This window comes from Camellia sinensis, chromosome 10 (assembly GCF_055761805.1).
Source record: "Camellia sinensis isolate YWXY chromosome 10, ASM5576180v1, whole genome shotgun sequence".
Taxonomy (NCBI): Eukaryota; Viridiplantae; Streptophyta; class Magnoliopsida; order Ericales; family Theaceae; genus Camellia; species Camellia sinensis.
In genome coordinates this window covers 35,508,247-35,535,564 of record NC_138970.1, presented here as the reverse complement: position 1 = coordinate 35,535,564, position 27,318 = coordinate 35,508,247, and the positions used below count along the sequence as shown (strand labels likewise).

General features: G+C 33.6%; 2 protein-coding genes and 1 non-coding gene across 3 annotated transcripts; all 3 read left to right on the top strand.

Moving 5' to 3' along the window:
* Positions 1-4,092: 4,092 nt before the first annotated feature.
* LOC114318523 (protein trichome birefringence-like 3) lies at positions 4,093-8,985 on the top strand. The gene is made up of 6 exons (XM_028265441.2): positions 4,093-4,379; positions 5,227-5,464; positions 6,489-6,660; positions 7,125-7,324; positions 7,592-7,750; positions 8,547-8,985. The coding sequence occupies exons 1-6, from the start codon at positions 4,196-4,198 to the stop codon at positions 8,872-8,874; spliced, it is 1,281 nt and encodes a 426-aa protein (XP_028121242.2). The 5' UTR covers positions 4,093-4,195; the 3' UTR covers positions 8,875-8,985.
* Positions 8,986-10,881: 1,896 nt separating this feature from the next.
* Positions 10,882-12,816, top strand: LOC114318524 (uncharacterized). The gene is made up of 3 exons (XR_014341907.1): positions 10,882-10,914; positions 11,071-11,176; positions 12,674-12,816. It is a non-coding gene; the product is annotated as an uncharacterized LOC114318524 (transcript).
* Positions 12,817-13,837: 1,021 nt separating this feature from the next.
* On the top strand, positions 13,838-27,111 carry HCC1 (electron transport SCO1/SenC family protein). Its single transcript, XM_028265444.2, has 7 exons — positions 13,838-15,097; positions 15,194-15,382; positions 23,432-23,522; positions 24,635-24,847; positions 25,693-25,782; positions 25,892-26,024; positions 26,677-27,111. Exons 1-7 carry the CDS (start codon positions 14,915-14,917, stop codon positions 26,792-26,794), a joined length of 1,017 nt encoding a protein of 338 aa, XP_028121245.2. The 5' UTR covers positions 13,838-14,914; the 3' UTR covers positions 26,795-27,111.
* Positions 27,112-27,318: the final 207 nt, after the last annotated feature.

Sequence of the window (27,318 nt, the reverse complement as noted above, 5' to 3'; positions counted from 1 at the left end):
GAAGTTTAGTAATACTGGGGCTTTTCGTTTATGGATTGGGAGGCCAAGAAGTGTTTTCAGATCTGTTCCTGGGAAGAAGGATTAGCGAAAATTTTTCGGTGGCTGATGAAGATCTGCAAAGAAACAGGCGTCAGAAATAAAGTATTAAAGTCTTAAGTAAAAACAACTAAGTGTTGACTCAGGGCTCTTACTCTTGCCCTCTGTAAGTGTTCGAGGAAGAGGGTAGAGGTGGACATCTTCATCTGGGCCAAATTCCCAATTTCCAGAAGCAATGAGAAAATCATCTCCAGCCCCCTTGTTGGAGTCTGGGAGGTCGGCTATAATTTTGTACTGAGTGGATCTTGGCTTAAGGTAATAGACAAAACCCCTATCCTTCAGATCGAGAGGGCACATGGTATAACAATATTGAAGGTCGGCTAGGGTGATTATAAGGTTTTCTTGCCTAGCTAAGGCAATAATACCGTTAATTACCCTATATGAATTGATAGTAAGTTGCATAGGGTTCAGCTTATAGAAATGGAGAACTTGACGAAAAAGGGGATCAAGTGGAAGCCGAAGTCCACATTCGGTAAAAGCAACTATTGGAAAAGGCATTGTATGATCTGTGGGCACGATGGTATCATTATCCCCAGCCAATTTAAGATGAACGTCGGCTGGGATAGAGAATTCTTGCCTAAAGTATTCAAGTTTTGTCGGGGTATTTACCCTATGCCTCCACATACCCATTATGTTGGATTAAACTAAGAGGAATATGTTTCAGAAGATGGGCGTTTTTCAGGTTTCCCTAAAGATTAAGGGTTCTATAGACAAATCCCAAATCAATGAAGTATGAAGATAAAAATCGAAGGCACAGATCTGGGGCAGATACAAAAAAGAGAAAACAAAGACGAAGTTTCAGATTCAAGAGCAGAGGTATAGTTCTCAGAAACAATAGAAATACAGAAACAAATCAAGAACAGCGGCAAAGAGAATGATGAAAAATCATAAAAGTTCAAGGCATAGCCACAAATTCAAGATACAAATAAAATCAAGACTTCGAGCAAAAGATCAGTAATGGCGACAGACAGACAAAAGCACATAAAAAGAATGGAAGAATTAAAGGAAAGGATCTTACCAGGACAAAGGAAGCCGAGGCAATGTTCGCCGAACCCAGAAACCGGTTGCAACAGCGAAGAAGGCTTTGCAAGAATGAGGGGTTAAAAGCAAATCCAGAAGAGAGATTGAGGCGATGGCAGATTCGAAGAAGAATGAGCTTTCAGAGAGAGAAAGAGCAAGAAGACGGAATGAAAAAGTGAAGAAAAGATAGAGGCAAAAGAAAAGTTTTGTCAAAAATGTGAAACGGCGGCAAAATTAGGGTAATCATTACGCCTAGGGTAATGCACGCGTCAGGCGGCGCAGACGAAATGAACAGACAGCTTCAGGCGCGTCACCGACACGCTCTAATAAAGATGAAACACGTAAAAGAAACAGTTAGATATGCATGACAGCTCATGCGCATGGGAGAATACGATCGAAGCCTTGTTCTCCGAAGAGAACACGTCGGCTGAAAGTAGATAATCTTGGCTAAATAGTTTTTGAGCCATTACTCAGAAAAGAAGTGACAAAATTTCGGAATAGGTTCCATCACCTCAGAATGCCGAGGTAATAGAACCTAGGGGGCAGTTGTGGGGATATATTTTCTGAATACCAACACGTGGCATGGTGACGCCGACGTGTCAGCCGAGGTGCCACGTGCCTTGGTAGTTAAGCCGAGGTAATCTCGGAGAAGCCGAGGTCATCTCTGAAGATATCGGAATCCGAGATAAGGGGCAAGAGTCCTAAGGCACAAAGGGGATTGAACCAAGATAAGGATAAAACTCTCAAGGAGTTTATCTTTATCACTTAAAAGAGTCCAGAGTAAGCAGTGAACTAGAGTTCATAGAAGTCATACTTCTAGTGGGACTTGGATTAAGTATATTATAAAAGAGAGGCACCCCCGTGGGTCTAAGGTATGTAATTTATACTGTGAGTATTCAGTTTAGTACTTGATTATCTTTGAGAGATATACTGACTTGATCGTCGGAGTGTCCCCGGGTGGAAGAACCACCGCCGGAGCTTTTTTCTTTCTGTTTCAGGTTGCTTAAGCCATCTATTCTGCTTGTGCTCTCCAGCTGATCACTAGACGGGCAGTGTGGTCAGATTTTCACCCACACAATATATATATATAGCTCAGAAGAATGGCCCTGGTTGCTCTGAGAAGTTAGTACAGAAGTGCTTTTCCACCAAGGTAGTTGTGGATGGTTTGGGGAGTTTTTGAATATATCCATTTTAATTTCTTGTAGAACCTTATGATTGGTAAGTTTAACCAGTTATGGCACATATCTTCTACTATGTAAAACTGTAACTACAAGTCATGACACAGCTGAGAGTGAGAGATGGAGAAATTTAACTCCTAATTTCTATAGATAAGCTGATAGATAAGCTGTCCCACCTAATCAACACCCTTTAAGGCTCCACATGATATGATGAAAACAATGGCATAGTATCTTTACGAGAAATAATGATTTTTATCATCTGATTTATTTTATTTTATTTATATGTATTTACGTGATAAAAGCTACACGCATATCTAGAATTTATTATATTTAAAAAAACTAATGACATTTATTATATCACACGATAAATCATATAAGAAGTAAAAAGTCGCGTTATACAAATTATCAAATCACTAGAGATTTTAAAATTTTTATCAAATGTGAGTGTTTCGTAAAAGATTTTGTATATCTAGCATGCTCATAAGTTATATAAACAGATTTTTATACAATTTCGTTCTAAGATGCAATGAAATTTGTAGCCTTTTCATTTTAATTAAAAATATTGACAATTTTAACTCATAATTGTAAAAATATTACTGCTATAACATTATAGATAAGTTATATATATATATATAATTTTTGTTTTAAAATTATTTAGCTTGTTTGGTTCTGATTTTCAGAAAACAGTTTTCAAAAAATTTTATTTTTTTATTTTCCAAATTTTAATGTTTTCAATGATTTTTTAAAAAATATTTAAGCATTTTTTTTTTTAATTTTTAGACACACCTAACATAAATACACTTAAAAAATATAATATTTGTGAAAAAATCTTTAAAAATACACTAAATACCAAAAAATATATTTTAAAAAATGAAAATTCAGTTCATTTTTCTTATTTTTGTGTATTTATTAATTTTTTAAAATATTTTTTCACCGATATTTTACTATTTAGATATATCTAAGTAAGGTGCATCTAAAAAAGTTTAAAAAAATGCTTAAAATTTTAAAAATATTCACTAAAAATAAAAATACACAAAAAACAAAAAACACAATTTTCAGAAAATTGAATGCAGAAAACTGAAACCAAACATACTAATTATTTTTTTTATTATCAATAGTAGTCACTCCCCTACACTTTAAACATCTGGTGTTAAGAAGGCTAATAGAATTTGTCATGCGAGTCATACGTAACATTTTCTTCACTCCATTAAACTATAGTTTTACAAAAATCTTATTCTGAACCTTCTATTTTTATTTTTCCTCAACTCTATCAATGATAGATGAATAGAATGTAACATTACAACTTGACTTAAAATGTAAATAGCTGACTATCATAATTGAAAATGATGAGATTGAAATTTTAATAAAAATATAAGGGTATTCTAAGTGTAATTAACTTTTTATTTTATTAAAAAAAAATACACACATAACATTTCTATTTTCTTAACTCCAAAGGATGGGTCAAGCAGTAAAAACTAGAAAATAAAATCTAAGATCACAAATTCGAGTCTTCCAAAGGTCTATTGGAAGTTTGTTCGATCATTAATTTCATGACCTCTAAGTATTTCTTTTTGCGACTATCCAAATACGAGATAACTCGGGTCTAATTTGGTTAAACTGGAGATATCTTGATCATCAAAAAAGAAAGACACATTTTTGTTTTCCTATATATGGGTTAAGGAGCAAAATGGTAGCCTTTCAACTTACTTCTAACCTCCATCATATACATGACTTTGGCTTCACTCTTACTCAAAAACTAGTAATTAAAATTGCTACAAAAACCTCTCTCAAAGTCCTCATCATTCTGTTGCAGCACCACCCAAACTTTCTCAACATTTTCTGTTTATATCCGAGTGTTAAGCTTAAGTTTCCCTGCTCTCCCTGGAACTTTCCTTTCCTTAATGAGCACAATGAAAACTCCTAGGGGTAGGCTGTCTATCTTCTCCATTGTTGCTGTTGTCATCTGTTGCACTCTTGCCTTGTTTGCTCTCTTGTTCACTGAAAGCATAACTTCTTCCCACTCCATCTTCAATTTCAAATCCTGCTCTAAAAGACACGTTGTCAAGTCTAGGAAGTCTACAAGAGGTATAGTAGCTAATAGTTATTCATTAACCTCCTACCAATTTTTATTTTATTTCTATTTATTTTTTGGCAAATTACACCCTTAATATCTGTAGCGTGGAGCTTGTGTCTGTTTGGTCTTTATGGTTCTAATTGTATCAATTTTACTTTTAAATTTTTCACATTTTGACAATTTAGTTGAATTGATAACACTTATTTTACAATTTGACTAAAATCAAAGAGCAAAATTGTTAACTCACTTTTCCCAAAGTGATTGAATGGTTGACATTCAATTTGGAATGACTTATTTCTTTTTGAATGAATTATTTTGCCCTTAATTTTTGTTAATTGATATTATCAATTAGACTAAATTGATCTAAATGAAAAATTAAAAGACAAAATTGATACAATTAGAACTACAATGACTAAATTGATTCAAGAAACAAATTATATAAAAAGTAGAACCACATGAATAATGTTCAATGGTTTACCTGTCATCCGGGTCAATCCTGAGTACATACAGCTCTTCATCCTATATATATCATATAATTATCCGGCTAAATCTTCACACATAACCTCAAGAATGAATAGAGAATCCAACTTTTAACCATTAACAAATTCAAACTCATGATTTTCAACATGGGTCATAGGAACAACTGAGAGAACTAAATTGGTTTCTACATTAAGGGCTCATTTGAGAATTAACCTTTTTAGTAGTGTTTTTAATTTTTTACGATAAGACGGGCAACAAAAAAGAAACAACATTCAACAATTTGTAGTGATTTTTTGACTTTTTAACTAAAATATTTAATTCCAAACATATCCTAACTAATGATTCTAATGTTGTAGTATACATGAAATGTTGATGCAGATGAGAGAAATGCAGAAGATGAGGTAGTTAACTCAGAAGTTGATGATAGGTTTGAGTTTGACCCAAATGAGTGTAGTGTTGGCCATGGAAAATGGGTGTTTAACAGTTCATTTGAGCCATTGTACTCGGACCAGACTTGCCGATACCTAGATAGGCAATTCTCTTGTCTTAAGAATGGACGGCCCGATTCTGATTATCGTCAATGGGAATGGCAACCAGATGATTGTATGCTGCCTAGGTACGAAAATCACTTCTTACATTGTATATTTCAATTTCAAGAATTTTTTTTGTGTACAACTCGTTTTGTTTTTGATTTTTTTTTTTTCCGTATGTTAATCAATTTTTATTTTTAGTTTTTGCTTTTTTAGGTCCACCTGATCTAGGTGTAAAATATTTTTTAAAAATTTTAAAAACATTTATTAGACATATGCTGATTTTTTTTTTTTAATAAACTTTTTTTCTATATTTTTTTACAAATATTTTTTTACGTATATCTACAAAATAAAAACAAAAAAAAAAACTTAAATATGAAAAAATTCATTAAATACAAAAAAAAAAAAAAAGAAATTGAAAAACAAAAAACTCAAATAAAACCCACAACATAAAGTACAAAATACACGAGGGGTTGTGGTCTTACCAATTAGCATGGGTCATTGTGTCTGACAGGACTATTCTCTCCTGAAATCTCTACACATCTAGTTGTTTCATGTAGATGGGAAATTATTAAATGTTGTGTTGTTTCAATTAGATGGAAAATTATTAAATGTTGTTAGAGTATCACGTGTTTATATTTTTTAATTAATTATTATTTAATATGTCTTTCCATATTCTTCAATTACTTAACACAATATCTTACATGTCCACCTTCTCTACCAATTACAATATTATAGAATATCACGTGTTTATATTTTGAGATTACTGAATAATTATCCCATATAGTTAGAATTTCAAAACATACAAATCTCGATATTTAAAAATTTAAAAATTTAAAAATAATTATTATGTCTTTTCAAAGCAGTATGTGCATTCTAATGACAAAAAATTATGTAACTATAAAAATATGAATAAATCACAAAACACCATTAGTCAAGCATGCGATCACCTTGTGTACCAAATCCATGTAATAATTTCTAGGGAGTTGGAATTAAACAATCTACATACGGTACTTTATGAATTTTTTTCACTTTCTTATATATACTAATGCATGGAGTTTTATATGATTAGAGAAAGTTGTCTGAAATGATTTCTTTCATATTTTTCAGGTTTAATCCAAAAATTGCACTAGAGAAACTTCGAGGAAAAAGGCTAATGTTTGTTGGGGATTCTCTGCAAAAAAATCAATGGGCATCGTTCGTTTGTCTGGTTGATTCCATTATACCTCAAGATCAGAAATCCATGAAACGAGGCCGCTCTCATTCTGTCTTCAAAGCCAAGGTATCTGGCCATTTTAGGAGAGAGGGGAAAATATTTAACTTGATCAAAAGAGTTTTTTTTAAAAAAAAAAAAAAATTGATTTATGTTTGTTTTTCGTATTATTTTAAAATTATTTTTTCTCTAATTTTCAAAATTGTCTAATTTTGAAGGATTTAAAAATTGGTATAATTTTGTTGGATATTGCAAGTCGTAATAAGCACTTATCACTAAACCATCAGCCTCTCCTAAATTTTTGAAACTTTAATAATTTTTTTGTTGTTTTCGTGTAATCCTCATTTATAGGATGAATTACGTAAATTCTTATATTGTTTTGTATGTGTGATAATTTTGATTTGTATTATCTTTCTTGTTTGTTGTTTTATGTCTCACTGATTTTAATTAGGTGTTGTTATTTTTTCTCCAAGATATTTTATAATATTCTTAGCCAATTTATTTTTCTTTTTTCTCATCTATAAATTACTCAGGAGTACAAGGCTACAATTGAGTTCTACTGGGCACCATTTCTAGTGGAGTCCAATACAGATAATCCAATACTAGCAGATCCAAAGAAAAGGATAGTCAAAGTGGATTCACTTTCCAAGCATTCCAAATACTGGGAAGGAGTTGATATCTTAGCCTTTAACACTTATGTTTGGTGGATGAGTGGGACCAAGGTCAATTCATTGTAAGCTCTCTCTTTCTCAGAAGAAAATAAAAGTCCTATCTCTATTAGTTAACTTTTTTTTACATTATATTTGGATTAAAGATTTTAAGAAAGATTTATCAAAATAAAATAAAAAAATGAAAATGTGAAGGGAAAAGTAAAAATAATTTAACTTTAATTTTTATTTATAAGTCATTGATCCAAACAAAACTTTACGTGGGTTTTTTGTATTTGTTTGTAGCAAAGTGTGATTGAGGTGAAATTAAAAATGTGTGATTGAGAAAACAGGTGGGGTTCATTTGCAAATGGTGAAGAAGGATCTGAAGAATTGGAGACACAGGTTGCCTACAGAATGGGATTGAAAACATGGGCCAACTGGGTTGACTCAAATGTTGATCCTAACAAAACTCGTGTGTTTTTCACTACTATGTCTCCCACTCACTCAAAGTACTCTCTCTCTCTCTCTCTCTCTCTCTCTCTCTCTCTCTCTCTCTCTCTCTCTATATATATATATATATATTCTAGATAAGTCTAAGAACACATAAATTGATTATGGAATAAAATATATAATGTATGAATGGAGCAAATTTTTTAAAATGTCTTACCAACAAATTCGTAAAATCTTATCTATTCCTGTATATATGTTTTATATTTATTTTTGTGATCGATTTATGTATTGATCATAAGCAAAAGGGACTTAGGATTCTATATTGAGTTTTGTAAAATATTATCAGCAATTGGTTTATATTTCAAACCATGTCCAAATGTATGAGGATTTTGTCCTTCATCTATAAATAGTTCATTTCACATGTTTATTCAACATATTTATGAAAAATATTCTTAGCTTGAAAACTTGAAAGTGGCATTTACAAAACCAAGTGCGTGTTTGAAGTAATAAGAAAAGGGTCACTTCTGATATAAAAAAGTTAAAAAGTCGTAAAATTATTTATTATCAACTAAAAAAATTCCATTCTGGATTCTATTCGTCATAGAATTATTTGAATTTTTTTGAAAAATTATTCAATAATTCCGGAATAGCATGTGGTCATACTCCAAATCAATTATCAAATACTTAGCCCCATATTGTTCCCCCATTCCCAACATAAATCGTGAGCCCCTACCCCTTTCTACCAATCAAAACTTTATGGAGTACCACGTGTCCATACTCCGAAAATACTGAATAATTACCTATTTTTTTTACAAGATCCCTATACTAACTAATATTTATACCTCATATATTCAGAAGTGTAGATTGGAAAAACAAGGATGGGATCAGATGCTACAATGAAACAAAGCCAGTGATGAAGAAGAGGTATTGGGGAAGTGGGTCTAATAAAGGGATGATGAGTGTGGTGGCCAATCTGGTGGAAAAAATGAAAGTCCCAATCACTTTCATCAACATAACGCAATTATCAGAGTATCGTAAAGATGCTCATTCATCAATTTACGTTAAATTGAAAAAAGAAATGTTGACTAATAATAAGCAAATTGCCGACAATTCAGATTGCATACATTGGTGTTTGCCCGGAGTTCCTGATACGTGGAATCAAATATTTTTAGCTTATTTGTAGCAAAGAAAATTATCATGTACATTTTTGTTTTGTTTGTTTGTATGTTGGTATGTTTTTTGTTTTTGTGTCAAAAGATTTCAATTCTATATAGCTTTTTTTCATTCCTCTCTAGGAAATTTTCTTTTATTATATATTTGCAAATTTGATCTTTTATTTGTTTGTCTAAGTTAGTACTATTTCAATGATACAAAGTACCCAAAAATTCTTTAAAAACAATGGCAAAAATTAATACTAAGGTGCCTTTCAATAATGTTTATTGTTCTTTATTTATAGAAGACATTAAAGTACACGTTTATGTTTTTTTTTTTTTTAAAACAAAATACATATTGTACTCGTTTGGGAAGTTGGGTTGGAGTGGATTGAGACTAAAATAGTCACAAAAAAATAAAATAGATTTTTTAGTTCCAAATTAAAAAATATCATATCTAAATCATAATCATTTTATTTTTTCTCTCACAAAAGTCAAAAAAATTAAAAGGCCATACTAAACGAAACTTTTTAAAGCAAGATTAATAGTCAAAAAGTCAAAAATCAAACTCACATTCTAAACCAACCCATATATGCCATGTAGTGCTTAAATTTTCTTTAGATTTTAGTTAAAAAGCATATTTCCTATTTTATGAATCACCATTTCAATTACCATTTCTAGTAATATTCTCTATTTTTTCTCTATATGTGTTTAAATATTTTAAAAATATTTATTTTTTTATCATTGTCATTAAAAATATTTTTTCAAACTTTATTCTCTCTTCCACCATTTGAGAAAAAGATAAGAGATTTTTTAATTATAGAAAGTGATTGAAGTCTCTATAAATGTAAAGAATCAGAAGTTTTCTTTCTTAAATAGAGAATTGAATAGGGAGCCTATTCAAAAAAACTTATTTCACATTTGACTCCATAAAATAGAAAAACATAAATAAAAATAAAATTAAAAAGACTATTAGAGATACTGTTAACGCAATCTAACCAAGCCAAACACCCCCAACATTTTAGTTAGAATTATCCAGCAGTCCCCCAACCTTACATGACATGGCTTGTGTTCCAAATCAATCATTAGATAGTGAAAAATTTTAGAGGTCTAATTATGATGCTCTAATCACAATTTTAATGAGATGGCAGTGGACTCCACCTTTTGATGACTTGATGCACGTTTTTTTTTTTTTTTTTTTTTGCTTCCTGCCACGTCAGTGGAGTTCTAACGAGAGCTCTACTATTAGAGCTTTGAATCATGATTGAAAAATTTATAAGTAAATCAAGGTTTTGATATAGGCCTCACAAAATCCAACCCTCGCGACCCCATGCACCTATGAGAGAGGAAAAAATAAAAAAAAAAATACATACATGTCTTGTCCACATCAATTGAGGGGGTCATGAGGGTCACAAATTTTAAAGGTCTCAAGCATTAATCGGTAAATCATAGAGATTAGTTTTGTTAAGTAAAATGAGAAACAAATAATAAGCATGATTTTCATATTTTTTTAATTGTCATAAACAAAGAATTGTTAAAAATTTATAGGTCGTTTTTGCCTCTACTAAGGTTTCGTTTAGCAATTCACTATCCTAAGAGTTAAAGTCATTAAAAAAAATTAAAAAGTTAATAATTTATACAAAAAAATTAAAATTTTATTTTTTTCTTTATTTTTTGTATATCTTTTTGAAAAAAAATAAAAAGACATTAAAAATATATTAATTTTTTTATCTCATATTTTAACTAAAAAATTAAAAAAATATTAAAATAATCTGTTTCAAACGAGACCTAAAATTGCATCAAATAGAAAGGAATTCTTGATAATATTTCCATTTTTTCCCCGTTCTCTCAAGGTTTCCTATCAAACAAACAGAGTCCAAGCATAACCTAACAACCCATAACCCAATAACCCGCAAACTTGGCAAATGACCCGACAAATCTCAACCGTTGATCTTCCCGAACATTAGGCCTACACTCCGCATATAAAATGCGGTTCGGTCTCAGCCCGGTCTATAGTCGAGGGTTTCGAGAAACTCAAAACTAGGGTTCTTCGCTTCGCTATTGTTTCTCAGGTAATATGGATTTTTAAATCGCAAATTTTCTCAATAATTTCGCTTCGAAGTTCGTATTGTTTGTAAAAATTTCTCAATCTCCGTAATCAAATCATTAAAGTTCTCAGCTTTAGTTGATTATGATTCCTAAAATTGAATTTGTGTTTTGTTGATTAGCCTGTGAGAAGAAACACTGAGGTACGATCATGGCGGGAGGGAATTTCTTGCACAGAGTCATATCTTATGTGGTTAACGAGGTCGTTGTTAATGGTCTTGCAAATAGGTACTCCTTCACTCATCTCTGTACATTTATTGTTAAACTGATAAATTTTTTTGCTTCTGAATTCTATAATTTTGTTGTTCAATTGAAACTTTGGTTTTGTCCATTTGGATCATTTGGTTCCTGATATGCTTTATCCCCTGAAGTGAAAACGTTTCAAATGTTCTGATATGTGTTGATTTGTAGGTTTGAAAGTTTAAGAAATTTGTGCTACATGTTATTCTTATAAAACTTATTCCACATAATAAAAAATATGTATTTTTATCTGTTATTACCAATGTTTTCCCCATTGTAATTTGACCATATTTTTGTGGGTCGACGGTTTCTTCCTTTTAACTCAAGATTTTTTTTCTCTCTCTTAATTGTCTATAAAGTGTCTATTAAGTTGTAAAATTGAGTGCCATTGTTCTAGTGTTGTAATTTAGCTTGAGGGTGTACTTGGGCTGTGTAGAAAGTTGTATGTTCGTGTATAATGAAGTGTTTGCCTATGATGTCTCCATAGACCTCTATTGATTGTTGTAATGTTTTTGGTTCATGAGATGCAATGGAATGAAATGGTCATTCCTTAGACTCCCCTATAGAATGATCATTTCCTTACAACAGTTAATGATGCTTTCATTTGCAATGTATTTTTCATTCTTTGTTAGTCAACCAAGAATATTAATAGGCATTTTGATGGAATGGCCATTCTATTCTACTAAATTCTAGTGACCCAAACCAAACACTACCTAAGGAGCTTATTTCTTCTTCTTCTTGATCTTGATCTTGTTCTTGTTCTTGTTCTTGTTCTTTTTCTAGTAGTTTGGAATTTGAAAATTGACCAAATTGTATTGAATATTGATATTGTCTTAGCAATTAGTTTAGTGTAGTCACTATTGAATCTAAGGACATGAAAATTTCTTTTTCTTCACTGCATATATGGTTTATTATATTTTTGATTCATTGGAAGGGCATGTCTTGGCGCAATGGCAAGTAAAGTTCCTCCATTGTGACTTGGGTGTTATGGTTTTGAAATATTGAAACAGCCTCTTTGCATATAAGGTTTAGGCTGTGTACATTTGACCATTTCCAAGCCCTATAATGATGGGATGGGAGCCTTGTACACTAGGCTGTCCTTTGTAATGAACCAATGCTTCATGGACTTGAGCAATTCAATATGACCTATTTGATTGGTTCAAATCTGGTGATGCTGATTGAAGAAGCTAAAGCAATGCACCCTCGCTATCCATTGCAACTTTTATGTTGTAATTGGACGTTTGGGAGACACATGATTTAAATGGTTTTCGTATCATTCTATTTGTCTCATGGCCTCACATTATTCTTCAATGTTTGTTCATATGTTGAAGAGAAAAATGTTTTGGTGGTGACAGACCACAAACCATTTGTGTATCTTGCCAGATATGATGGTGAACTGCCACTTGGTTTATACAATTCCCTTGTTTTGTTTCTCATATTATTTTTTAGCTTCCAATTGAAGCAGTAATGTTTTTCTATCTGAAGTTACATAGAAGTGAAAGAATTCATGTAGAGTGGAGCATAATCAAGATACAATGGATAAACAACTAAGTAGGGGTTGGCTAAATTCATTGTGTTGTGGTTTCTCAGCCCTGCATTCCAGAGATTCGCAGTGAGGACATCGAAGAGAATTGAAGATCTTTCTATTAAGGGTACTGATTGATATGATTTCTATTTTTCATTTCCACTCAATAATATGCACTGCATTGTGTTTATGCTGAGGCTAATGCTGTTTCCGAATAATTGTTTCAGCTGCCCAGACGAAACGAGAACTTACTGAGCAAGTGAAGGATTTGTCGAGGAATTTTGAGGTAGAAAACTATTATTAATCACTGTGTTGGTAAGCTTGCCATTTGCCGTGAGCTTTGCCTAATCACATTTCTTGCATTTGCTGCAGGATTTTAAAAAACAGTGATATATACTTGGCTGGCAACCACAGATCAACATCGTGATGTGTACGAATTTTTACTCCCTGTGCTATCAACCTGCTCTTCTGATGATGATGCGTTGGTATATTGTAATTATGGGAGAGATGCAGACACAATCCCGTGTGTAAATGTTTTCTTGAGGCTGCCTTGATACTTATAAGTTATATTCTGCTTCCTCTTACAAAAAGACGCAATTTGTACCACCTGTGGTTAATGAGTTATAGTTCATATGTGCAAAATTAGCAAAATTTGATTTGAACCCCCTTGTGGAAGATACCTATTTTAGGTAAAAGCGTCCCCCTGATTACATTCCCTATTTAAGAGTGAATACTGATAGATTGATGGTGCCTACAATTATTTGAAATTTTATATTTTTTCATGGAGAGGGAAGATGATTGGGGAAAAAAAAAAGAAAAGGTGAGAGATTAAAGGGGAGTGTGAATATGTTATTTTCATACCTAAATTTTATCAATGCAAAAATTATATTACTAAATTTTGGTAATATAATTTGTATTCATTTTATCATGTATGGTGACACTTTCAATCATTGTATTGTCTCTTTTTTTTTAAAAAAAAAAAATATATAACAGGAAATCTCTCTCCCATAATGTTTTGTAACTGAATCTTGTAAATATTGGTGTACTGATTTTTGTCGTGCGTCTTCTTCCTTTGTTTTTTATTTTTTTTGGGACTTATGCGGATGGGAGGGGAGACAATTTGGCTTCTTTTTTTTTTTTTTTTTTTTGTCTTTTTTAATTTTTTGAACTAGTCAAGGGATTTGAGGTGACTGTTGTGCAGCTCGCACAGTAGTAAAATGTGCTCATTTCGGGTTCGTTCATTTTAATAATATGAACTATTCATATTTTAAAATATATCAAGTAGAATATATTTATAAAAAATTAAATTAATTGGATATCATTTATTCATTCACATTTGTATTCATTTTAATAGTTTAAATCATAATTATTATTTATTTTTATAAATATAAATATATTTTACTTGATATATTTTAAAATATAAACTATTCGAATTATTAAAATAAAATTCAAAATAAATCTATTTTGCTGCACAGCAATCTCCCAAATCCACTACCAGGAGGCTAAAAGGTGAGAAATCTAAAAGTTGACTATTTAGACTTTTTGAAACGTCATACCACTGCAAATGTCGTCGTGTGAAATTTTGGTAATAATCAAAACACACAATAAATTGACAGAATTTTTACTAACAATTTGCAGTTGCAAAGATGTTACCCATGGAAATAAAAAATAAAAAATTATTTACAAAATTTTTTAAATATTTTTTTAATTTTAGTAAATTTTAAAAATATTTTTTATGTATATTTTATTTTTAAAGTATATCTAAATTAAGTTTAAAAAATATTTACTGAAAGCAAAAAAAAAAAGCCGTTCTATTTGATTTTTCAGAAAGTGATATTGTAACAAATATATATATATATATATATATATATTTAGTTATATTTTTTTAATCTAAATTCTTATGAAAAATTAAAAAAATTACTAATTAAAATATAAAAAAATAGAAAAAGAACTCTTTAAAAATAATTTTCAAAAAATTTAACCAAACCGAAAATTTAAAAAAAAAAAACACAGTTTTTGAACGAAGTAGTGCCACGGAGCCCATGCCACCGTGAGACGTAAAACATACGCAATTTATATAAAATAAATAGGGTTTTAGAGAAGAAAAAAGCCGTTTCTTTCTTTTGATATCTGTCTGTGTGCGTCGTTGTTATAGTAGTCTCTCTCTCTCTCATAGACAACAGAACAAACACCTTTTGTCCATGGCGACTGCGATCTCAAGAAACGCAAGCCTTCGCTGCTTTTATCGCTCTCTCACTTCCTACACACTTCCGAGATCACCCAAGCCTTGTCTCCGTCTCTTTCATGGACCTCTCGAGACTCCACTCCACCGACCTCCTCCTCCTCCTCCTCCTCCTCCTCGTCTTCTTCCTCTCCCCCAATCCGTTCGTCCTCTCTCTCTCTCTCTCTCTCTCTCTCTCTCTCTATGTGTGTGTGTGTGTGTGTATTGTTGAATAAATTGTTGTTAATTTCATTTCTAGGAATTTCGGCTGAGTCTTGGATTGCAATCTTTGGCGATTTATCATCGTAGATGTCTGTGTACTGCTACTACGATTGTCAATCAGGCGAATTCACCGACAAAAGGATCTCCAGAAGGTGCCTCTGGAAATGGCGACGAGTCCGATCAATCTCAACACACTGCCGACCAAGGAAAATCTGTTCGCGGAGGGGTAATTTCTATCGATTCCTTAACGCTTATATATATTTCTCTGTGTGTGTGTGTGTATATATATATATTGTTGGTCAATCTTCACTGTATTTACAAAGATTTAATTCTGTTGTGTACAAAACAACAACAAGAATAAAAGAAATAGAGAAAAGGAGAGAATATGTTTGATTACAAAAATCAAACTCGAAATAAAAAATAAATAAATAAAAACAAAACAGATTTTATTTTGTTACAAAAACAAAATTAAAATCTGAATAAATAAACAAATAAAAATAACACTGAAAGTAATTAAATAACTTACTTGATTTAATTTCTTCGAATTATTTTTGTGATCAAGTCCAGTGTTTAACACTGTCTCCTTAAGACAGATTCGTCCTCTCCACGGTGCTTTCAGAATTCGGACGTCTATCTCCCAGGATGAAATGATCTTCCACAAACAATAGCAGCACTACTAATTGTTTGCCTTACGAACACACTTAGTGTTTACACTCTTTCTTTTGAAAATAAAATGCAGCAAGATGAAGAATAGAAAACAGAAGTGAAATACGAAATTTCTGAATGCAAACATCAAATGAGGGTGGTCCTATTTATAGATGTGAAGGTGGCTCTTCATTTTGAATTAAACAGGTATGTAACTCTTGGTTTTGAATTGAACAGGTATGATACCTGTTGGATTTGAATTCAAACAGATAGCAAAACGGGAAGGGCCCTGTTTGGGTGTGCATTAATTCCAAAACAGTTTATTTCTGTTTGAAACCGGGAAGGGCCCTGTTTGGGTGTGCACTATTTCCAAAACAGGTTATTTCTGTTTGAAACCGGGAAGGGCCCTGTTTGGATGAACAAAAAATCCAAACCAATTTAATTTGAATTATGGATTTTATTTTAATAAAAATAAAATTAAATTCAAATGTTTTTGGCCCAAAAAGATTAGAAGCCCAACCCAACCACACACCACGCACCCGCGCCCAAGCCCAGCCCAGCCCGCCCGACCGACCGGACGGACGGCGGCGGCGGCGCGCGCGCGCGTGTGTGGTGATTTTTGGGTCCAATGAGTCTAGCCCATTTTGCCCATAACCTCTCCCTCTAAAACACTTGGGTACCCCTTGGGGCACACCCCAAGTATCTCACCCTAAGCCTTATAAACCCTTTCAAAACCTCCCACCAAATCAATGTGGGACAAGCCAATTTACAACCTTAAGGAATTTCCACCAAAACTCCATTTTCATGGAGCACACTTTGGCTTCAATTTCCCATTCACTCGGTAATGGTTTTGAGCAACCAAATATACCACGTGAATCACAACGCGGCATAGAACGCGTTACCACTTTAACCCGAGTTAATCGACACTCGGGGCCCACCTAAAAATAAACCTAACTTAGGAAAAAATTAACCATTTCCAACAATCCCCCACATGAATGGAATTTGATGACAACGGAAATGCAACAATATGCAGAGTTAACGAAAGAGTATAAGTCGAAAATATCTTGCATCAGGATAGGTAGTTTTCGGCTTTGAACCTTCCCTAGTGATAACCTATCGGACTTACTGGCTAACCAATGGACGCGATGCCTTGAATTGTTCAGCCGTTTGTGTAAGCCAAGACAATAGATTTCACACAAAATATCTTCTAACACATCGTGGTTCTCACTGTTGTGTTCATTTTGGCCTTGAACGCACCTGGTTTTCATAAGTGTTTCTAGAGAATTTAGCCTCTTCATTCTCATAGAACCGGCCCCAGTTCAACACTCATATAGATGATTCTTATTGTGAGTATCTCTTTATACTCGTCTTGATTTTATGCCTTAATCAAGATATAAGTAATCATTAAAAGCAAAGCTTATCCTTATACCCCTGCAGACAACATATGTTGCAGATATCACTCTCACCATAGGAATGGGTAGGAATTTTAATCCCTTGGTGATTTCTGGCGAGCCATACATAACTTAGTTGTCCCTTTGAACTTAGTTCTTGGGATCTCCAGTCATATAAGTAGGGTTACCATTATGACGACTCTTATGTAATAGGCTTTAATCCCATCCCCTTTGATGAACTATACACTAGCTCTTTTGTCAAACCTTTTGTTAACGGATCCGCAATATTCTCTTTAGATTTTATATAATCTATTGAGATTATTCCGTTTGACAACAATTGCCTTACGGTATTATGTCGACGACGTATATGTCGTGACTGACCGTTATACATGTGATTCTGTGCCCTGCCTATTGCAGATTGACTATCACAATGAATGCAAATAGCTGGCACAGGTTTTGGCCACATTGGAATGTCTTCTAAGAAGTGACGAAGCCATTCTGCTTCTTCACCTGCTTTGTCTAAAGCAATAAACTCGGATTCCATTGTGGATCGTGCGATGCAAGTTTGTTTCGTGGACTTCCAAGAAACAGCAGCGCCTCCTAGAGTAAAAACATATCCACTAGTGGATTTTGAATCTTTAGTATCTGATATCCAATTGGCATCACAATAACCTTCGAGTACTGCTGGATATCGAGTAAAGTTCAAACCTTGATCATGAGTAAATCTTAGATATCTAAGAACTCGAATGATCGCTTTCCAATGGTCTTCTCCAGGGTTACTAGTGTACCTACTCAATTTACTTATAGCATAAGCTATATCAGGACGAGTACAATTCATTAGGTACATTAGGCTTCCAATGATTTGGGAGTATTTTAACTGAGACACTGCATCACCTTTATTTTTCGATAAATAAAGACTGATGTCTACAGGTGTTCTAGCTAAATTCAAATCATCCTTGATAAATTTATCAAGAATTTTCTCAATATAATGAGATTGAGATAATGCATATCCGTCAGATGTTTTAGTAATTTTCATTCCTAATATAACATCTGCGACCCCCATATCTTTCATATCAAATCTCTTGTTAAGCATCTGCTTAGTTGATTTGATCATGTTTTGACTGCTTCCAATGATAAGCATGTCATCCACATAAAGACAAACTATGACATATCCTTGGTCAGTGTTTTTAACATAGACGCATTTGTCACATTCGTTTATCTTAAACCCATTAGTAAGCATTGCATGATCAAATATTTCATGCCATTGCTTAGGTGCTTGTTTTAATCCATAAAGGGATTTTACAAGTCGACAAACTTTCTTTTCTTGCCCTGATACTACAAACCCTTCGGGTTGTTCCATATAGATCTCTTCATTTAGATCACCGTTTAAGAAAGCTGTCTTAACATCCATTTGATGTATTTCTAAATTAAACAACGCTGCTATAGCAATAAGCATGCGAATGGATGTTATTCTTGTCACAGGGGAATATGTGTCAAAATAGTCCAGACCTTCCTTTTGTCTGTAACCTTTAACAACAAGTCTTGCTTTATACTTGTCAATTGAACCATCTGTTTTCATTTTTCTCTTGAATATCCATTTATATCCAAGAGGTTTAGAACCTGGTGGAAGATCCACCAATTCCCAAGTATGATTCTGCATAATGGATTCAATTTCATTATTAACAGCCTCTTTCCACAAAGGTGCTTCAGGACCTGTCATTGCTGCCTTAAAGCTTTGAGGTTCATTTTCTAACAAGTATGTCAGAAAATCTGGACCAAAGGATTTTGATGTTCTTGCTCTCTTACTTCGTCTTGGTTCATCATTAGTTAAATCCTGTTGGTCGAGACTATTACTAGTCTCTTGTGTTTGATTGTCATTAGTCTCTTGACTTTGTGTACAATCATAAGTTCTTTTCTGTGAACTTAATTCCTGTCCTTTCTTGTAAGGAAAGACATGTTCAAAAAACACAGCATTCCTTGACTCTATAATAGTGTTCACATTTATATCAGGTATATCTGATTTATAAGTCAGAAACCGATATGCACTACTATTCTGAGCATAACCAATAAACACACAGTCTATTGTTTTTGGTCCAATCTTAGTCTTTTTAGGAACAGGTACTTCAACTTTTGCCAAACACCCCCACACTTTTAAGTATTTGTAGGAAGGTGGTCGACCTTTCCACAATTCATAAGGAATGCTTTTGGTTTTCTTGTGGGGTATTCTATTAAGAACATAATTAGCAGACAATATTGCTTCCCCCCACAAGTTCTGTGGTAAGCCTGAACTTAGTAACATGGCATTCATCATTTCTTTTAGAGTTCTATTCTTCCTTTCAGCAATTCCATTTTGCTGTGGAGAATAAGGGGCTGTAGTTTGGTGAATAATGCCATGTTGTGCACAAAATTCATTTAATGGTGCATCATATTCACCACCCCTATCACTTCTAACCATTTTAATGGTTTTACCAAGTTGATTTTCAACTTCTGTTTTGTAGAGTTTAAACATTTCTAAGGCTTCATCTTTACTTCTAAGTAAATAAACATAACAATATCTTGTGCAATCATCGATAAATGTTATAAAATACTTTTTGCCACCTCTAGTTTGAATAAACTTTAAATCACATACATCAGTGTGAATTAATTCTAGAGGTTCGGTTTTTCTTTCAACCGATTTAAATGGAGCCTTAGTTAGTTTCGCTTCTACACAAATTTCACATTTATGATTAGGATTAATTTCAAACTTTGGTATATAATCTAAACCAATTAATCTACGCAAAGCATCAAAATTCACATGTCCTAATCTACCATGCCATAAATTTGACTCAAGAATATAAACAAAAGATGTGTTATTCTTATTCATAGCAACTTTCGGTACAACTGTCATTACATTTAACTTAAAGAGACCATCACTCATGTATCCCTTACCAACATACATACCACTCTTTGTTAATACAAACTTATCAGACTCAAATACAAGCCTAAAACCATTTTTACTTAACAAAGACCCAGAAACTAAATTCTTCCGGATGTCAGGTACATGTAGTACGTTGTTGAGGGTCAGTTCTTTCCCTGATGTCATCTTCAAGATTACTTTCCCTTGTCCAGCCACAGCAGAAGTAGAAGAATTTCCCATGAAAAGTTGTTCACCATTTGCAGCCTCATTGTAGGTAGTGAACATCTTCTTGTCCGCACATATGTGACGAGTTGCTCCAGTGTCAACCCACCACTCTTTGGGATTTCCAACCAAGTTAGCCTCAGACACCACAGCAGAGAGGTTGATGTCATTCACTCCGTCAGAGATGTAATCCAATTCTGTTACATTGGCCTGATTGGTGGTCTTCTTACTTGTACTTCCATGATTCTTTTTAGGGCGGCGGCAGTCAGAAGCTCGATGTCCAGTTTTGCCACAGTTATAGCATTTTCCTTTGAACTTCTTACTACTATCGCCTTGTTTAGGACCATCTCCAGTAAACTTTCTCTTTTTGTTATGTGGTTTATGAACTTGTTCAACCACATTTGCCTTGGACTCAATGGGATTTTTCCCATTCCTCTTTTCAGCCTTTCGGTTATCTTCTTCAATTCTTAACCTTACAATCAATTCATCCATAGTCATCTCTTTGCGTTTATGTTTTAAATAATTTTTGAAATCTTTCCAAGCCGGTGGTAACTTTTCCACTAAAGCTGCGACTTGGAATGACTCGCTAAGAGACATACCTTCTGAATGAATATCATGCAAAATTATTTGAAAACTTTGAACTTGAGATATTACCGTTTGGGAGTCTACCATAACAAAGTCCAGAAATTTACCGACGACAAATTTCTTCGTGCCGGCATCTTCTGTCTTGTATTTCTTCTCCAAAGAATCCCACAATTCTTTTGCTGTTTTCAGAGGACTGTATACATTATACAGCATATTGTCAAGGCCATTTAGGATGTAGTTTCTGCACAGGAAATCTGAATGTTTCCAAGCATCTACAGCGGCAACAACTTGCCGATCACTTTCACCCTCTTTAAGTGCTGGAGCCTCTTCATGGAGAAACCGGGCCAAATTAAGAGTTGTAAGATAGAACAGCATCTTCTGCTGCCATCTCTTAAACTCGGTACCATTAAATTTTTCCGGTTTTTCTCCATGATTGATTGGTACATGAACATGGTTCTGGATAGGGACCGATGTAGGTGTAACAATAGGAGTATCACTGCCAGATGCAGTTTCAGTTGCAGTAGCCATAATCTCTGATTACAAAAATCAGAAAATATTAAAACACAAATTAATTTTCTAGTTACTAAAACCAGAAAATAATTATAACAACAAAATAATTTTATTTTCCTTGTTACAAAAACTAGAAAAATAAAATATCACAAGAATTTTCTGTAATACCAAATAATATTCTGAATTGTTAATGACACCAGTATCGTACTACTAGTAGTTGTCAAAGAAAAGAGACAGTATATTACTACTATCTGTCAAATAGCATAAATCACTATTTGTTTTTCCAACCAGAATATTAATTTGAAAACACAGAAAATTAAATACAATGAAGATACCCAAAAAGGAATCTGTCTTAAGATTGTTGGTCAATCTTCACTGTATTTACAAAGATTTAATTCTGTTGTGTACAAAACAACAACAAGAATAAAAGAAATAGAGAAAAGGAGAGAATATGTTTGATTACAAAAATCAAACTCGAAATAAAAAATAAATAAATAAAAACAAAACAGATTTTATTTTGTTACAAAAACAAAATTAAAATCTGAATAAATAAACAAATAAAAATAACACTGAAAGTAATTAAATAACTTACTTGATTTAATTTCTTCGAATTATTTTTGTGATCAAGTCCAGTGTTTAACACTGTCTCCTTAAGACAGATTCGTCCTCTCCACGGTGCTTTCAGAATTCGGACGTCTATCTCCCAGGATGAAATGATCTTCCACAAACAATAGCAGCACTACTAATTGTTTGCCTTACGAACACACTTAGTGTTTACACTCTTTCTTTTGAAAATAAAATGCAGCAAGATGAAGAATAGAAAACAGAAGTGAAATACGAAATTTCTGAATGCAAACATCAAATGAGGGTGGTCCTATTTATAGATGTGAAGGTGGCTCTTCATTTTGAATTAAACAGGTATGTAACTCTTGGTTTTGAATTGAACAGGTATGATACCTGTTGGATTTGAATTCAAACAGATAGCAAAACGGGAAGGGCCCTGTTTGGGTGTGCATTAATTCCAAAACAGTTTATTTCTGTTTGAAACCGGGAAGGGCCCTGTTTGGGTGTGCACTATTTCCAAAACAGGTTATTTCTGTTTGAAACCGGGAAGGGCCCTGTTTGGATGAACAAAAAATCCAAACCAATTTAATTTGAATTATGGATTTTAAACCACACACCACGCACCCGCGCCCAAGCCCAGCCCAGCCCAGCCCGCCCGACCGACCGGACGGACGGCGGCGGCGGCGCGCGCGCGCGTGTGTGGTGATTTTTGGGTCCAATGAGTCTAGCCCATTTTGCCCATAACCTCTCCCTCTAAAACACTTGGGTACCCCTTGGGGCACACCCCAAGTATCTCACCCTAAGCCTTATAAACCCTTTCAAAACCTCCCACCAAATCAATGTGGGACAAGCCAATTTACAACCTTAAGGAATTTCCACCAAAACTCCATTTTCATGGAGCACACTTTGGCTTCAATTTCCCATTCACTCGGTAATGGTTTTGAGCAACCAAATATACCACGTGAATCACAACGCGGCATAGAACGCGTTACCACTTTAACCCGAGTTAATCGACACTCGGGGCCCACCTAAAAATAAACCTAACTTAGGAAAAAATTAACCATTTCCAACATATATATATATATGCGATGCATTTGCAAAACGAAGTAGCGAGAGAGATGGTACGGGTTGTTGAGTGCACGATAAAAATGGTGATAAGCGTAACACAATTAGATTATGGATGATTAGGTGCATGATAAATGCATCCAAAAATGGATTATAGTTAGATTTTACTCATCTTGGCTATTGCTTATTTGTTTGAACCTGTATGTTTATTTGTACATATGTTAGTAACTTAGTATGTCAGAATCATCCTTTGTCCTGCGTTTCTTGTTAGTTGTATAATGTGACTGCTGCGATGAATTTAATATAATAGATTTTTTTAAACTGACTTGTAATTTGTAATCCAATACTCTTTACTTGTCCAATAAATAAATGAAATGGATTAATTTTCCTTTTGCAGCCTGTTTCATGGTTGAGCTTTCTTTTGCTGGTTGCCACTGGAGCAGGACTAATCTTCTACTACGACAGGGAGAAGAAACGGCATATTGAAGGTAGATTACTATGGTGAGTAGGACTGTAGGATACTTGTAAGTTGAACTGTAGACCTGATAATCATGTAATGGACTTTTTTTTAGTAATTTTCTATGAATTAGTAACCTGCTTGGGTACATTCCCTTCATTCTTCACTAAAAGACTAGTAGTTGTGCAGTTATTATCATTAATTAATTTTGTGTATTCAGCTCAACCTGTTGTTCGAACTTGTTCATGTATTATTTTTTTCACCATAATTTGTCACAATACAATTAATAAGTTACAGGTCTCCTAGGGCGATTATTGTGTTGAGGGACCACAAATTTTTAATGGGTGAAACTTTGTCGCATTCTGTCACCAAGGTGATTAGAGATTTGTAGTTTGGATTGATGTGGAAGAATAAATTTCGAATTGTACTACTGTTATACTGGAAATCTTGAACAGAACTTTTGCAAATATTCTTCTTCTGCCTTGTATGCAGTAGTTGGAAGCTTAAATTAGGGCTCTTGATGATCCAATCAAAAGCTTATTTCTGGTTTTATTATTTATATGCTTTGTTGGAAGTTACAGAATTTGGCTTGGGTTGATTGGGATTGTAGTTGCATTCATCTGGCAAATATTGTTTTTCAATTCAGCTCAAGGCCTTTTGTTGGCCTCAATACATATACATCTGGTGTGGCCTGGAAAGTTGAATAATGAAAATGTAATTAATCATTAAAGTATAATTCATGGAATCAATGTTTAAGTGATTTCATATTAACATGCTTATTTCCTTCAAGTCTTATTTGCCTAACATGTAGTTCCCCATTTTGCATTAATGTCCTCTAATATAGATGAGAGTGCAGGCCTCAAGTGCAAAAATAGAAAATAAAACTCTTTTGACCGCAACTTTTTAAAATACATCAGCTACAGTGAATCATGTTTTCAACTGGTAAGCTGAACAAAAAGTCATTAGAAATTAGTAAAACTCCAAATTGTGGTGTTGAATTGCGCATTCTTGATCCATAGCCTATTCTATTGACTGCCTCTTGGTCTCTTACACTCTACAATGTGTGTGACTATCCTATACTTTTAAGAGTTGTTAATATTTTCATTATTTGACCTTGCGCTGATTGAAGTTTTATTGCTGCAGAAATAAATACTTCTTCAAATGCAGTAAAACAGGGACCATCTGCGGGGAAAGCAGCCATTGGTGGTTCATTCAATCTTATCAACCATAATGGGAATGCAGTGACTGATAGAGATTTTTTGGGAAACTGGACGGTGGTATATTTTGGCTTCACGCACTGTCCTGATATATGCCCAGATGGGCTACAAAAGCTTGCTGATGCAGTTGATAAAATAAGTAAGTTGCTAATTGTTTCATGTTAAATGGATTGGAGATCTGAAAATTTTCCATTGAGGCCACATGTAGAGCATGATGTGTCTATCCTGATTAGGTGAAATATACAATCTTTCATTCTTTCTAACCAAAATCTACTTTGCTTGAAAATGAGAAATCAAGTTTTGATGGGAAAATGCAATTTTGCATTTCTTGAATCATCATATAGGTATTACAAATTCCAATTTATTTCATTAAAAGAAGAAGATTTCTAACTATGTTATTAATGCTTTTATCGTTGTAAAAGCAGTAATGTATTATTCTCGGCGAACAATTCAAAACAAACACAAAGAATGTATCTGTATATATAATTTGAGGGAGTTGTGTGCCCAAAAAATTAGTAAAAACTATTTGCTTTATCAAACATCATTTAAATTAGGGGAGTTGAGGTTTAAAACATGTGTATTCCTACTATTTGGTGGAGTTGTGTGATCCAAAAGAAGAAAGAGAAAATGATTTATGGCCTGTTACCCACACCCTTTGTCATCCGACAGCAGTTTAAACCTTGATTGTCGTACATGGAATTCTGGTATGAAGGCATTTGGGACTAGTGACAGCTTTAGAAATGATCTTTTTTTCCTTTTTTAAAGCTTGAATAAGGTTTACTCATCAAGTTCTCGTGACAGAACAATCTGTCAAATATAAGGTCATTAAACGCCAACACTTCCTGATGGTGAAGTGGAGGTTCCATTATTTCATTATCCTTCACTTGAAAATGTGTTGTTATCTTGATGGTTTCGTGATGGCATCTTTCTTTTCTTTTTCTTTTTCTTTTTTTTTTAATTTTTTTTTTAAATTTATGCTTGCAGAGGAAAAAGCAGGGATTGAAATTGTACCAGTATTCATCTCAGTTGATCCTGAAAGAGACACTGTTGAGCAAGTTCGCGAATATGTTAAAGGTGCTTAAGATTGGAATTGCATACTCAAGATGCATGATTTATAAATAGTTGCATATGATGCTTTTATGTCTCTCAACTTGTTCTTTTTATATCTGTATGAATGTCCCAGAATTTCACCCAAATTTGGTTGGACTAACTGGTAACCCGGATGAGATAAAGAAAGCTGCTCGTGCTTTTCGAGTCTACTATATGAAGACAGAAGAGGAAGGCTCGGACTACCTCGTTGATCACTCAATAATCATGTATGTATAGCCTTTATTTTGATAACATGACTCAAATTAATAAATATTTATATGCTATCGGTGTCATCCCTGCTCTGGACATGAGTCATTTTCGTTTTCATTGATGTTAGTAAATGTACAAATTGCAGACAATGGGTACCTTCTCTTTGCAACAGTTAATCCAATTATCAGATATTGCTTTATTGTGATAGGAAATTTTCTTTTCAAATTGATTGGCAATTGGTGTTTGTCTATACTACATCTCTCTAATCATGATAAAAATGAGCTATTCTTTTTACCTGCTATCCTTTTCTCCTTAATTTTGTTGCAGAGATCCTTTGCTGATGATTATCATGAGCCTTAGGACACTGAAATTTTCTTCCTAGTGTACATCTTTTTCTTGGATAGAGTTGGAAATAAAAGTAGATGGAGTTAGAGAATAATTTCAGTTCTTCTGAATATCAGTTTATCTACATGATCCCTTGAAAAACATGAAGTGGATAAATTATTTCAGCATATGTTCTAGGTCAACTTGAACATATGTTCAAGAGAGATGTCTGGCTCAACTTGAATGACCTTGTTGAAATTCTCATTCCTAGCAAAAGATTACAAGAATTGGATTATATACTCATATGAACCATGTTCTGATGTTTTTTATGGTAACATTTTGCAGGTACTTGATGGATCCTAACATGGATTTCCTGAAGTTTTTCGGGAAGAACTATGATGTTGATGCACTTACTGATGGTATAATTCAAGAAATAAAGCAGTATAAGAAAATAAAAGCATGATTTTGAAATATCCATTGTACCTTGAATTCTGGAGGCCTTTTGGCGGAGTAGTTCTATTCCCTGTGCCACTTTTCTATGATTATTTTTTGAACTTGCAGCTTATTCAGTTTTGAATGGGTGACTGGCTTAGATATGGGGAAAAAAACTTGTCATGAGGATGTACTTTTTGTAGGTTATTGACACTTGATCTGCATCTTTTTGCCTTTGTTTCAAAGTTTGTTATTGCTTGGGATGACAAAGGATATCAGATACATTGTGAAGCTATGAATGGTTACTGTTTATGAATAGCTACAAAGTGATGATCTTTGCTGTATAAACTAATTACTATTAAATTGAGGGACACCCTATTGATGATATTATAGTTGATTCAAGGTCTGCTAATTTACCCCATTTAACTAGTGCCAAAATCGGTTGGGAATCCGAAATAGTGCCACAACTACAAGCCTCCTCCAGACCGCTGGAGGCTCCGCTTTGCAGCAGATCCACTCTCCTTGTTGCCTATACAGCTTTCTAGAGCAGTGATC